Below are 15021 nucleotides of genomic sequence, written 5' to 3' on the forward strand. Positions count from 1 at the left end.
CTTGTGTGCATTGCTCATCATATGCAGATTTCTGAGGGACCACCAACTTGACCACATTTGATTTGCCCACTAAAGTGTGTAATTTGGAAGTACGGTGCCCGTAGTACGCAATAGCTGAAGGTATCGTCTAGAGAAAAATCTGTACTGCTTGGCATACTCCGAATAGTCCTTTCTTCTAGCGGCGTCAATTCAATTCCACTCGTTTCACGATCTTCTTGTTCCAAAATGACCTTGGTTGCTTTCCCTGCGTGCTTGTGCTTCTTGCCACTCTCAAAATTGCAGCTAGACAGAGACTGGATTTAATAGTAACTCTATGCTACAGTAGCGATAAATAGTCGCGGCTCTGCTGCAAATATTTACAATAAACGATCCGCTGCAAGACAAGATGAGTTGCTAACGTCAGAAGAAGAACAACTGTTCAATATTTAACTAGCTGTCTGCCCCGGTCCAGTGATTCACACCCGCTGTCATCATTGGTAAGCCCTTTTACTCTGGCAAAATCTTGGTGCTCCCCAGTTTTACATACAAGGAGTAAGCCTTTTCAACTCATTGTGGCCAAAGCTAAGAACAATGGGACTTCCAACGCAACACATCAGTGGAATAATGCATTATACCTCCACAATGACATTCAGCTCGCTCCTTTTTATCCACGAGTTATTGCTGCTGCCGTTGTAGCTAGGATTTCTGGCGAATGATTTATGCCACGTGGCGTCTTTTTCAATGCTTGTGGGTAAAGTTGATGGTAATTACTTCGCGAAATGCAGACTCCTTGATTTTGCCAATGTGATTTGCATCTAGAAGAGTAATTCTTAGTGCTTGAATAGCACTATTGTTCACTGGGGATTTGGGAACATTGTCAAATCCGAAGGGCATAGGGGCCACAGATTAAAGACGTCAAAAGTGGTTTACCAATGTTAGATTTGTGCGATATGATTTACTCCACTCACTAAAAATGGCCACTCGGGAAATCACAAAGATGGTGCACCCTTATTACCTAAAGGACAGCTAGCATAATCCGCCTCGATTAATTGTTTAGCAACGGCAAAATGACCCACTACTTTTGTCTTTTCCTGGTAATTGTGATATATTCTTGGTGGAGTTGGTCGATGTAAACCATCCTGGCAATCGAGGAAAGTGTCCATTCTATCCCACTAAGGCAATGGCTTTTCCAGTACGGAGTTATCACTGGTCACAGGAAAAGTGTTCTCCAACAACCACCAGCGGAGTTTTTCCATTCCACCTATTCTTAGGTTAAGATGCACATCCATCATTTGATTTAGTCATTTACCCATTCCCGAGTCATTCATTTATTCATTCATTCCGTGAAATCTGATGCGAAAGGAGACACTGTACATGCACCCGATACGACGGCCATTAGATACACAGCCCAATAACTTCTTCAAGGCAGTGCTGAGGTATTTTACGACCAAAATCCTGTTCTTACAATTTCTTGATCGATGTTTCAAACCTTCGTAGCTGGGGCCTCTCGCTGATGTTATTCCTTGTCTAAATAACAGGAAGGAATGCGTTGGCTTATTTTCCGGATCATGGTTGTATGGGCAGTCCAAGCGCGGAGGCAGGCCATTGCCATTTGAGAGTCACATGAAGTGCTTTTTGCATCTCAGCTCCATAGATTCACCATCAGTGGACGACCTTTCTGGAGGTCCAGGCTCTGTACTAACATTTAACCCCACTGATAAAGCGTCAGGCTTGTGGGTTTTTTCCTGGACACTCAATGTCACATTCACTGCTGTTCACTTTTGATTCGCCCCAGCTCTGCCCCGAAAGGCATCTTTCCTCCCAACCTCTACCACCTCCGTTGGCCGCTTGACCACGCTTTCACACGTTTTGAAGTTTAACTTCCCGTTAGCATATCGGGTCTTTTCTGTCCATCCAAAACACTACTACGGAATTTGTCTGGCTCTTAGTTACCAAACCAGTACGTGGAATCTGCAATCGCCTCAAATTTCCGTTTTGGTTGTTCTGCAGATAATAAAATTAACCATTTTCCACTTCAGATATGCTCATCATGAATCTAGGTAGATACGCGAAAATAAGAGCATAAGAGGTGTTTTTTGATGTGCTGACGAAAATGCAACCTTTGCATCATACCCACACGAAAAATATCCACTTGTAAAAGTGTTGAAATGTAGTCATTAAGGCTGTTCTCCTGTTGCCTCCTCAGGCTTTCAAGTCGCGAAGAAATAACCGCAGTGGAGGCCTTGCGGACCGTGGGGTGTGGGACCCCTACGCAGCTGATTTCGATGAGGGTCCAGATGATTTCGATGCCCAAGACGCTCAGAATCGTCATCAGAGGACTGGAGCCAGCACCAGCCAACCACCACCGTTATGGACGGTACCACTGTGGGAGGAGGTGGCACGTCTATGGACCTGTCTCCTCTTGGCTCCTGGGTTCTCTCCCGCCACCCGTGACGGCTGGCGCGAACGGCTCCTCGCCTGGTCTCAGTCGCCGCAGGCACCTCGCGATGAAATCTACTTCTTCCCCTCCTCCTACGCCACCAACAATCCATCACCCATCGAGGATGGTTCTGCTGCTCCCCGCAGTAGTCGAGAGCCCACTTCTGTCTTCCAGCTGGCCCTGGACGTCAGTGCACTGCCTCTAGAGATCTCGGAGGAGTTTCCCCCGATTTCACGAAATACGCTCTCCGAATTGATTCACATCCTGCCTGCAGACTCCCGTCAATGTACGTGTCCATTCTGTGGTGTCTCTATGGTGATTAGGCGTGCGTGGGGCGCAGAGGAGGACTTTGTAACGGCGTGTTTGCGTGCCTCTGCACTCCACGTGATGGGATTTGCCGAGGCTGCGACTCGACTTGCGGTGACTCTGGCGAACACTCTAATTGCGTGTCTCGAAGATGTCTCCCATAGGGGTGCCATGCTTGGAGAGATTACCTCGGGACCCTGTTCACCAACACCGTCTTCACTGACGTCACAACCACCGAGTTTTGTGCGATCAAATTCGGGGGGATCAGGTGTGTTTTGTTTTTTTGATTCAAGATCTATGATTCTATCTTTTTTTGGTGTTGAAAAGACAAAAAAAGTTGGTGATGGAGCGCGAATTGCTACGTTAATAAGTGGCGTTGGGTGTTAGACGATCAAGTTTTCTGTCTTTTTTTTCGTCTAATGGCAATGATTTGACATCTTTAGTCTGCGTGCGTAAAATCCTACTTGAGGGTTATCAAATTTAACCACAAAAAAGACTGTGACTTGTCATTTTGACAGTAGAATCGATTGCAAAATGTCTAGGCGTTGCTCTACTTAGGCGTGTTCTCTCTTGCTGCAGTGACTTGACTACTTGCCTAAACTCCAACCAAGTGAAAGAATCAAGATTTTATTTCTGGGAGAAAGATTGCCTAAGTGGTTTTGGTGTCTTGACCACAAGAGGTGTGAAACTAAGCTATTGTGCTTTGAGTGCTGGATCATCAGTTACACATTGTCGATTCCTGGATGAAGTGTACTGATTAGAGAAGGCTTTTCAGTCGCCGCGATGCTTCTTGTGCCAAAAACCACTGGTAATGCTTTCAAGAGGTAGCTGTTAATTGTAGAAACCTCTGGAGCAACTACACACTTCTTCCAATCCATTGATTTACTGAAAAAATACGTGCAGTAATTGATGGTCTTCACGTTGTGCCTGTTGTTGATCATATCACGCACAGACCGAGATGCACTAAGAGTTGAAAGGTGTTGTTTATCACTTGGTAGTTTATTTTGGAACCTAGACACTTTTTGTGAATGAATCCAATAAAAATCATCTTGAAAGAGGTGTGCTGTATCCGAGACATTGCTTTCCTCACAAAAACTCTCATAACAGACTTGAGCAAATAACAGGCGGGGAAAGGAGTATATGGTTAATCTAAAGGACTGAAGGCTGTCCAATCCAGTTTGTCAAGTATCTGGGCAGCACCCAGTAACCGCCCTTCACGGTCTCCTTCGAATAATTCATATGGACAGCTCCTTCCTCTTTTTTAAATGACAGCAATGCGGTTTTAAATATATCTAGACATTTCAGTCTCTACCGTAGATAGCATTAATCGAGTACGGACTTAGCCAATCAGTTTGGGTGGTTTCAACCACTCTGGGTTCACTTTTTTCCTACCAGCATCCAAAAGTGATCTATGCATCAATTGTGGGGAAATGCTGTTTCTGAAAATAACATTTTGCAAGTTAATTGGATTTTGTCTTTCTAATTTGATGGATGGTGCAAGTGAGCATGATAAGCTTTGGAAGAAAAATTGTTTTTAATTATAAGGGGCATTTAAAGGGGTAAATATTGCCCTAAAGGTTGACAATTCACTCATTTCTTACAATGCATATAACCTCACTCAAGTCACATGAGTTATTTAACACGTAGCTTCCAGCGACCTAAAAATTAGGCCTCTTCCACGTCCCCATCCGATGTTGCTACGGTAGTTGAATTGTTGACAGAGTAGGAGACGGTTTGAAGAGGGCAACTGGGTCTTTGCGTTTCGCCCAGAACTCTACTATCACCTGCAGCATTTAGGCAAGTTGCTTCATTTACCTTGCGGTCTTTTTACTTCCTTTAGTTGAAATTATTGCCTAACTTTCGCCATTCTAGCAATGTTTTAAATGTCGGAATGGGTTCCATGAAAGGCCAAGAAGTAAAAGTGTTTCGGTAGGTGTACAATGTAGTGGAGAGGAATTAATCGGAGGGTTTTTCCGCGTAGCTCTGCAGATCTGTTAATCCTTATGGCGTGCTGGTTTTCGACCAGAAGGAACCTGAACACCTCCCCTTTCATCGTGGGGACGAAATTCGAGAACGTAGTTTCAATTTGCACCAACTGGTGCGCTGAACACCTGTCGTTCCCACGGTCAGCCCTTCTAAATTTTGAGCCGGACAACAGGACAGTTTGTAACATTCCACCACGTGTCCTCCATTCCTCTCCTGCCCAGCCATTATTTACGATTGCTCAACGCGGAGAGACCTCATGGGACCTGGATGTAAACAGGCGAATGGCGGTACTAGCATTCCCCAAAAGCCCTCCCCGTCCCCTACCCTTGAATGTGTGGCAGCACGATTTTACCGGACTTCAACACTCAAACAGAAGAGCCGCTTTCAAATGGTAAAATTTGTCTGAGTTCAGGAGGAGTAATGGAAATACGCATAGCTTTCACAAGGTGGACTTGGCGAAAAAAATCTCTGCACTTGATGAATTCAAATGTCAAATGTCATGCCTTTCATTGCAGATTCCCCTGGAAGTGAAATGAACGTGATTAAAAAATTACATGAACAAAATTACAGCTCCTGTTCTTTAAAACAAATTCCACTTATGGTATGAGTGAAATATCGTGTTACTTTTCCTATGCTCTAATTCAATTGCTTTTTCTGTCCTTTTTACTGTAGGCAAGGCCATCGGACTCAACTCCTCATCGGGCGGCAGTGGAAACCAGTCCCGTGGAGGATTCAGAAGTCCCCCTCCTCCACCACCGCTACAACCTCAACACTTCTCTCCTTTCCAGCAGCGCAACCACTATCCTTGCACATCCGCTGGTATGGGCCTCTCCTCCACCGCTACCGCTAACACCTCCACCTCCTCCTACTTCCACTTTTCGCCACCGTCATCCTCTGCACCTTGCGTCTTCCCCTACAACCATCATTACCACTACCAACAGGGGCGCCATCGATTTTCGCCATGGCAACGAATGCCTCAGCGCTCCGACCCTTCGCAATATATCTACTGCTCCTCTGAGGTCTCCCTCGACTGCCCTTTCCATGAGCATGGTTGGCTGGGGCTGCCCGGAAGACCTGTCATCAGTTTAGTGGAGTGCCTGCTTGAAGCAGCCTTGCAAAAACTTCAAGATCCTTCCAGAAGTGGTCTCTCGCCCAGCGAGTACATACATCTCGCTCTGAAGGTTTGTAAAGTTTACCGAACTTGTGGACGCTTACTTTCCCCTTCTTACAGAACGGATGGCGGAAGGGTAATCCAATCCACACCGTACCTACAATCATGAGTGCCACGTGTTTGTGTATGAGTGTACAGGTTGATGAGAAAGGGGAATGAGGGTAGAGGGGAGGGGTAGATGTCTTCTTTCTGGATGAGTGGGGGTATCGCCTCTGACAGTAGTGATAACATCTCTGCTGTCCACTGCTTTGTGAGTCACGGTAGTCGATTTATTAGCAGTCGACGCTCCCTATCTCACTTGAGTGTGTGTATGTGTAACAATTCTGGAAAGGGAGGCGAGGAGTATGGAGGCAGCAATTAACACTGACGTATCGTAAAAGCGGTTTCCGCGATGCGTGACCGGACTGATGACAGTCGCCATCTTTACGTGCCTTAGTTGGCTATTTCCTCAGCCAGACTATCGATAACGTCAAAATTGAAAGTGGAAAGTATATTTTTTCAACGAGATCGTTTTCACTCTTTTCCACATGCTTCAACGTACCTCTTGCGACGACAGTCCTAACAGAGAAACATCCTTGAAAGATAGTTGTGCTCGGTGAATGAAGTAAGTGTCGGCGGAAGCTAACTCCAACGCAGGAAGAGAGGAGCTCCTTCGGTTGTAAATAGACAGGCTGAAAGAGCCAACGCCCACCTCGCTTAAGGTTTGTGGGTTCTTCTGCTCTGCAAAGAACAAAGTTACCTTCGAACGTAGCGAGAGTTTTCACTTTCCTCTCCAAAGCGCGTTCAATTTTTCACTTAAGTCTCAAGTTTTGCGTCGCGTTCACACGCGAATGAACAATTAGATTGAAAGGTAGAGAAATTGCTTTCACCCCAGCAGCAGCGAAAGCAAGGAAAACAGGCTGCTCATTCTCACTTTGTTGCATCTTCTGTGGGTTATGATCCAACAAACCGAGTATACTTTGCTGTACGTGCGTATACCCTCGGGCCAAATGAACATCTAGTTTAGATAGGCGCCTTATTTTCTTTCTAAGAAATTGAAATGACCGAGAATTCTGCTATTTTTTCTTGAAATCAAGAAGTCGACGTTATTGCTTCCATGTATCCACGGTATTGTTAAGGTAATTATTTATTTTTTCCCATCCATTCTATCACATACTTACTTTTCCAACCGAGTTCAATCTTGTTCTCCCTTGTCATCTTTTTTGTTCTCCATCACTTTTTACTTTGCTTCACTTCCTTCCCAATCCATAAACGGACCACACGCGCCTTTCATAATGCACCGGAAGATAAATCTTAAAGCAGCGATGCGCTCCTTGCCCTGTCGTTAGTTCCGCACACGTGTGTTCTCAACGCGGACGGCCACTCAGAGCATCTAGATTTCTGCGAAGGACAGTCAAAAATCACCAATCACTTTTCTGACAAAACAATCAACTTATATTTATTGTACACTTTCAATGTGTAGCCCCGCCAACGCCACGGACTTTCCCAAACGCTGGAAGGTTCTTATCCGTACTTCTCACTTTTCGTTTCGTGAGTGTATCAAGATAGGCATTCTGCGGTTGGTACGATAGGTATCAAGGCTTTACCGAACAGGATCAACGTACCGGAGAAATGACAAAGCATTCTACCTAATCATTTTCGCTAGTAATGAAAATGTGACCGTCCACTCACCAGCATTTGCAACTAGTGCCCAGCACGAAGGTAAACATACCTGACGTATCAGTACCTTCGCTCCAAATGAGCCTAACCCATCCAGCTGCAAGACTTGGGCAAGGACATATCTGAAAGCGGAGTGCAACGACACCTCTCCCGTAGATTTACTCGATTCACACCCACGCGTATCATTTTGCGAGCAAGTTCGTCGTATTTCAGCAGTATTTTAGCAAAGGAAGATGGCCAAAGGCAGGGGTCATCGGCCTCTTCGAGCCACCTGACAGTGGCAAACTTCAACTCAATTAGGCGCTCTGCATTCACGGAATTTTTCACCTTTATGATCCCCTTGGATAATTACCGATGCAACTATATTCTCGACAGAGCCGCTTATCTCGAACTGACGTTCATTCTTCGCTGCCCTTTCTGCCTCATTGTGCCATTGATGGAATAGATTTGGTAGACTGTCATGCTTGAATTCACCTTATTCGCTGCCTCACATATCCAAGCGCCTTTTTAGTCAGTCATTTTTTGTCGAAGTTAATAGATTGTCTGTTTTGCTCCTTCCACATTCTCCTTAATCCTGAATCATGATAGCATCCCAAGTCACTTGCCCGTTATTAAGGCGTATTTTCTATTGAGGATCAGTCGGTACTTCCTCGACGAATGGAACCAATGCGGCTTAAATCCCAGCATTCAAGCTGATTGCTTTGAAACTACAAGAAAATACCTTCAACATTACACCACACTATAGCAAACGGTTTGAATTAATGTTGCAAGTATTCTGCCTCATTTGGGTTCGTCGGAAGATGGTCATATCTGCCCATCTTTGAATGTAATTTCCGCTTACCCTTTTGTAATGTTAACGAGCCATTTACGAGTGCACCACAGAAGGGTTATTTTTATAGCTCACTAACGTTAAAAAAGGAAGCAAAAAGTGACTTGCTGGGAAAAGTCACGGTCGTATAAAAGCGCGGCTTTTGTTTTCCTCTACTCTCGATTCAGTCTACAAAACTCCACGTGCATTAAGACATGCCTCAAATCACAAGGCAGCTTTGCATTGCAGAAGGAGTGTTAACGTCGTTGTGATTTTTCACTCCCAGTGGAAGCTTCTCCTGAGAAAGTTTTTTCCCCGAAGGCTCGTAATATCTAGGTCAAACGGAACATGGCTTAGTCGGTCTTGCCAGTCACTTCTATGTAGTAAGTTGTGGTTGAAAAGTAGAAGTTGTTAACCAAAATTTATTTCGGAGTGATCCGAACCTCTCCTTCGCGATATTCTCTTTTGAGTTTGCTACCCGAACAGGACAGGAGACTCGCGGTCTTCCAGTGGGGAAACGTGCATTTATAGGAATCGTAGTTTTTTTAATTATCCAAAGATGTCAGGAATGAAATCAGTTTATTGCAAGTTCTGGACTTTGCTAAGATCAAAGGGAAACATTAGGGGGATAGCGCTTTGGTGGGGGAGGGGAGCGATCGTTTATGAAAAAACGCAAAGGGTTTTCCCATTACCAAATTCAAGGTTGGCGTTTATGCAAATCACAGAAGTTGCTTCCGATCTTGCTGGTGTTTACATTCTACGTGGAGCTCCAACGTAATGCGATGGTAAAAGTTCTACCCTCGGCCTTCGTCTGTTTTGAATGCCTTCGCTAACCTGTTTATTTATCCCCTTTTATTGCGCACTCGGCTATGAAAACATCCACACGAGGTTAGGAACGGATACGACGAGGTCACAAACTTGTCGTCAGTCCGTGGAATGAAATGCTTGTGCGCCTAACGCTAATTCAACACATACCTCAGAACTCTTTTAAGCTCTTTTGTCCATTGTGCCCTGAAGATTTGTGATGCAGCCGTCATTCTCATGGTGCGCTATCTCCACTTTCACCAAAATGTCTTCCCTGAAATGTCTTTTTTGGTTGATATTTGCGGTCGATACAGTATCATTTTGTGATGTTTTTTCAAGACAAGTAATTCAGCTTAATAAGTATTCCACACAAACACTTTAAAATATTACTATTTTCTTTTAAATGGATCACACCTGCTTTGTGTGAGATGGGCAAAGAAGTCGTCTTAAAATGTGCCAGGTACAAGAGGTGCACGGTCCATGGTCTATGTTGCGTTCCCAGAAAATTCGGTCAACAATGCCTGCGATGGGGGTAAAAAAAGGTAAACAACTATTGTCTCTATGGCTGACCGTGTATAATCATACAACCCGACACTATGCCGATGAATACTGCCAACCTTCATCTAAGTCACTGGTCGTCAGAAAGGGGTATGCTGCCACAGTATTTGCTCTTTTTGATAAGAAACTTTTAGCAAACTGCGCTTGTTTAGTTAAGTGATTCACTTCCATCGACCCTGGGGGGCTTTACATGGACAGCTGGTTATCTTTCGGCACTGCGGCCCAGGAGACATGTACATAAGTCTAAAAGGCTTGCACCTAGATATTCCCAGTGCTTTTGTACGCCATCCTGCTGTGCTGATCACGCACCAACTCTCGCACAAGGATGTTGATACTTTACGGCACTCCGAAGGGATCGCTGAGACCTTTCAAGGGACGATTATGCTTGACTATGGTTAGAGAAAGTAATCTTTACCCTGTGTAAAGATGCTATCCAAAAATTGCCTTTAATATCTTTTAAACAAATGCTCATTAAGTTTTCCGAGCCTTTCTTCAACCGGATTATGATGCATACTTCACGCCATTGAGCTAAACTAGGATCCCTCATTTTCACGAATAACAATAGTTCCGCTGCCTTGATTTTGCTCTGTTGATTATGAGCTTTCAGAACTTATCACACCATTGCTTTTATGTCTCAGGTGGGGATATTGGTGCTGTGTCAACAACGTAGCCTCCCATCTACCAGCGGAGCCCTGTTAGCCTGCCAGGCCCAGGAGATGCTTCTGATCCACCTGCTGAATACCATTCCGCGCAACGCCATGACCGCGCAGATCATCGGACCTCTTGTTTGTCAGTTGATGGGCCCTCCACCACCCTCGCTTCACCCTATGGGTACCGGGACTCAGGGTGCCTGGTGGTGGTCTGCTCTAGGGCCCCTTGTCCACCCAGACACCTACCCCGTTCATGTCGTCGCCGAGCTCCTCTTCGGACACCTTCTGGCCGGCGAGTCGGCTGGAGCTTATACTGGCGAACTTGCTTACCTAGTCGCTGCTAGAGCTATGAGGTTTGTATCTTGCCCTTTTCTTCAGGGTACTGCGTTCACTTTACAAGCATGTAACATTGATTCACTGTCAATTTATGTCGCATATAGGCTAAATGAGCTCAACACGACACAACAGATGTCGCTTGTCATCAAACTGAGGCCCATCACACGTTTTCGGGTTTTTCCTTATGTAAGACGAGTAAAACCTTTGGATTGTGGTGATGGTTTGATTTTTCCTCCGAAACCTTGGTAGAAAATGTGCTGGACCATTTGAGACTAGTTCTAGTGTTGAGTTATGCGGATGACACGAATAAGGTTACCTCCGTAGGAAACCGACTTCAGTTTAGGTGGATGCATCGCTTTCGCAACTGCTGCTGCGCCGCTGCCTGTGAACTTCTTTTGCAGATAGGCAAATTGGATTGCTACGACCCGCTGATGTTTTAGCTCTTCGAATATGGCAGATACTAGTGCAGCCTCGTCTTATTTTAAACCAAGCAGCTACATGGAACCAAATCATCAACCCTGGATCCGACACATCGCGATCGCTTAGGCGTAGACTAATATCTTCTTTCAAACAGTTTTAGTTTACTTTTATCCAGTAATTTACTGGTTTCTGGTTTCATTTTCTTGCCCCCCAAGTGTCGTTAGCTTATCTAAAGTTCATTCGTCTTTCACAATGAAATGCAATGGTAGAATACAACGCTGCATTTCACTATCGTTTATGTCGGAGCGCCTCGTATCCGTGAGAAAGAGGGCACCACTTGTACGCTTTGTGATTTTCAACGCACTTCAAACCGATGCCGCAGGTAGACTTGAGTGGACGTCCCCTACAATGCTATCATTATTTTTTACTGCCAATCAAACAACTAGTTATTTTTATGCACCCTTTCTCCAACCGATGTCACTTGAATGACCTCTGTCTTGTGCCAATTAGATATCGTTTCAAGAGTCCATAAACCTTTGTACTATCTGCTTCTCCTCGTCCACTCTCTCTGACAGATCAAAACCTGTCTTAGAATTACTTTCCCTTTGGCCACGGGGCCTCCACGTTTGAAATTTTGCACCCGAATTTAATCCGCTTGCTAACATTTTAGCTGCCTATAGTAAGGCGTTTCCTCGTTCCTCAAGCCGCTTTCCCAGTAATATGAAAAAATAAACTCTTAATGTGGATAGCGGTGTGAATGCTTTCCATAAAAATGATATTCTAGTATGACTATCTCAGCTCGCACTTCAGAGTGTGGTTTGACTTTGGCTTTTTTAGAAATCTCTTAAATTGGCGCTTGACTATTTTTTGTCGAGCACATTGCATAGCCATGTATTTCAATGGACCTAAGCAGCATTGTTTATTTCCTCGGAATTAGGCTGTTCCTCGCTTTTCCCCGTTTACAGTCGTTAATTTTATGCCCTTCTCCCTAAAATTAGCCCCATTGGACTGTGCTACTGTGTCTGGGTAGTATTGTCCGTGGAGTTTTAGCATCTTTCCATCAGTGGCGATGGTGGTGACTAAGTGAAGGGCAAAGTCTCACCGTTATCCACGTCCACGCACACACGTGCATACGCACTCTCGCTCCTCTTTCGCGCCTGGTAAAAGTTCATGCTCCGCCCTCACCCACCGGACAAAGCACAGGAGGCTCTGGGCGGATGGGGCTAGGGAAAAAGCGCCTCAATGTGTCTGCTAGCTGGCCCTAGCGACACTCCGTTGCGGTGATCAATAGCTTTCAAGACTGATTCTTCGGTTTACATTATTTAAGCTATTCGAGGCGACCTACTCGTATTAGCAACTTTGGCTGGATTCAAGAAACCATAGCTACGAAACTGTGGTCAGGAGACCTAATTTTGATAGAAGAAATGGGGAAAGGCCTAGCTCCATGCGACGTCCAGTGAAAACATTTCCAATAAACTATTACGATCAAACTTGCTGCCAGGAGATTGGCATTGATGGGGAATAATTATCCCAGAAATGAGACGAATATTTTGTCGATTTCGTCTTTTTTGAGACTTTGATCATAGTATTTTGGCCGAAGGATCTCAAAATAGCAACTTGGGATTTCTAAATAAATAATTAACGAGATTTGGTGAACTCCCTCGCGTACTTACTATACCGACTTGATAGCGCCTGTGTATTTATGCATCACTTCGGTCACTGGCTCCTACTCAGAAGATATGACTCAAAACCATTTCCCTACTTTCCATATTTTCATTCAAGTTGTGCTCACTAAAAATCATTTCGACTTCGCGAACCCGATCACCATTATTCTTCTACTAAAGTTGTTTAATTTGCCTTTAAGTGATTTTCATTTTTGGTTAAAAGGGAACAAGGGGCGAATGCTGCTAAACTAGAAGAGACAGCCACGAAAAACTCACCCAACTGGACTGCGTCGATGTTAGTCATCGGGCTTTGCTTTGTGTGCTGAAAGTCTCCGTGGCATTCACTCATGCGGATCGCGTCTTTTTCCTCAGTCTCTAGAGCATAATTTAGTAGGGTCACTGGACACTACGGAAATGCGAGTCGACTCACCTCCCTCTTCCTGTGGTTGAAGGCTCGTAAACCTCCCCTCCCAATCAATGGTGTAGATTCTTCTGTTTCTCAGAAGGTACATTTTACCTTAGCCATATCCTCATCTGGAACCATTTTTCGATAAGGTGGAATGGCCGGAATAACATTCCTTCTCTGTGTACAGGCTTTCAATGAAAAGCTGGATTTTTAAGCCCCCTATACGAACTTCTTTTTCGCATTTGCAAAAATATGTGTTATGTTATACACGATGCAAAATCATAAATTCTTATTCGGTGCATCGTAGAGACTTTTGGCAACGTCTTTTAATATGGGTAAAGTACATGGTTAAATAAGCTTTTATGATGTTGGGTGATCCCATTAGTTAGCTCTATGGTCAGTTTATCAATCAGCTTCGTAACTACTGCCGTTCGGGCGCTTTTTCAGATTCATTTCCATGATCAACACCTATCACGTGATTACAGAGAGGCGCAATGCTTTCCACGTTCGCGTCCATAAATGCGACTTATGTGTTTGGGTCCATGCGAGTGAATATGGACCCTAACCCCTTCTGACACACCTGCAGTACCTATGGGTTCTCTTTGTATGGCCTTCATTGTCACTCATGGACTTTGTCCACAAACTTTAAAAATGGGGCGTACTAGAGACGTCAAAGCCTATTGATTCTTCTCCTCTTACCTTGAAGACTTCCGGTCCTTGAACCGGTGTCAGATAGTCCTCTGGTTATCAACGCAACCACCACCACATTGACAGCTCACCAACATGGCGATAACTCGTCTCCCCCTTCCACTTACACCACCTCCGCCGCTATCTCCGCTTCCGGTGCATTCCGTTCGCCACCATTGCCCTCCACGTTCTTCAATGCAGCGATGACACCATTTGCCCGTCTTCCCGTGCTCCCCCTACCGCTGCCGCCACCGCAACCACTGCCAAACTACCATCGACAGGGTCAGGAAACACGTCGTCATCAGCATCCGGCCTTTGTGAACCAGGACTCTGTGGCAACTGCCTACCGACGCGACCTCGGTGCCATGGAGGGCAGACAGGCGCGTCTGGCCATCAGTCTGATCCTCGCCTCGCGCTCCGCTGTCTTTCGCATGGACCACTTCATGCGGGTCTGCGATCGACACATCCACACCTCCATCAGCCTGCTCTCGGTGTCGCGTGAGGTACGATGCAATGCTGCCCCGCCCACACGATAACCTTTTAGCCTTTTTCGCGAACACTTTCCCTCAGTTATGTTTTATGCGCACTTTTTTTACGCATGGAACATATCCTGAGGCCGTATCTTGATCATCTCTTTTTAAACCCGTGCTTTGGTAGTGTCAGCCTCCGCGTAGCTCGAATTTTCATTACTCGGATGATGGTGTAAGTAATCGTATACCACTAAAAGTAGTGATTTCGTTTAACCACGTGATTTACCGTTCATTACCTGTGGTTAATGATAGCAATGCAAATTTAAATGTAAAAAGCCTACCACAAATGTCCTTCGCCAATAACAGTCTACATTCTTTTACATTTATCTTACCGCAACATGCGAGGTAAGGTTGGTTCTTCTGAATGTATCCTTACTGAAAAGAGATGTACACCCAAGGCGCAGCGCAACTTTTTGTTGCATTGAAGACAGCTTATTAAAATGCGAATAAAACTTTTCGTATTCTGAATGAAAAAAGTATTGCTTAAGGCATTCGGTTTCCTTGTCAGTTGTGTCAAGCGCATTGTAAATGGACAACTTGGTTTATTGTCAATTGGTGCTGTACCTAAAGAGAGTGCTGGCTATAGTGGAGATGAGTTACTTTTCATTCCTGCAGCT

The 15021-nt window shown here is 44.9% G+C and overlaps 1 protein-coding gene across 1 annotated transcript in view; it reads left to right on the forward strand. All coding sequences in view use genetic code 11, as the record gives it.

Moving 5' to 3' along the window:
• Positions 1-15021, forward strand: part of EGR_04590 (Zinc finger SWIM domain-containing protein 4) — a gene marked incomplete at both ends in the record, with an annotated part of 40314 nt that overhangs the window by 19798 nt on the left and 5495 nt on the right. Inside the window, 4 exons of the mRNA XM_024493839.1 lie at positions 2186-2993; positions 5384-5892; positions 10350-10714; positions 13894-14377. Coding sequence (XP_024351767.1) covers positions 2186-2993; positions 5384-5892; positions 10350-10714; positions 13894-14377 — 2166 coding nt within the window. The remainder of the gene's footprint in view (positions 1-2185; positions 2994-5383; positions 5893-10349; positions 10715-13893; positions 14378-15021) is intronic.

The sequence above is a fragment of the Echinococcus granulosus genome (genome assembly GCF_000524195.1).
Source record: "Echinococcus granulosus chromosome Unknown EG_S00029, whole genome shotgun sequence".
In the NCBI taxonomy this organism is placed as follows: Eukaryota; Metazoa; Platyhelminthes; class Cestoda; order Cyclophyllidea; family Taeniidae; genus Echinococcus; species Echinococcus granulosus.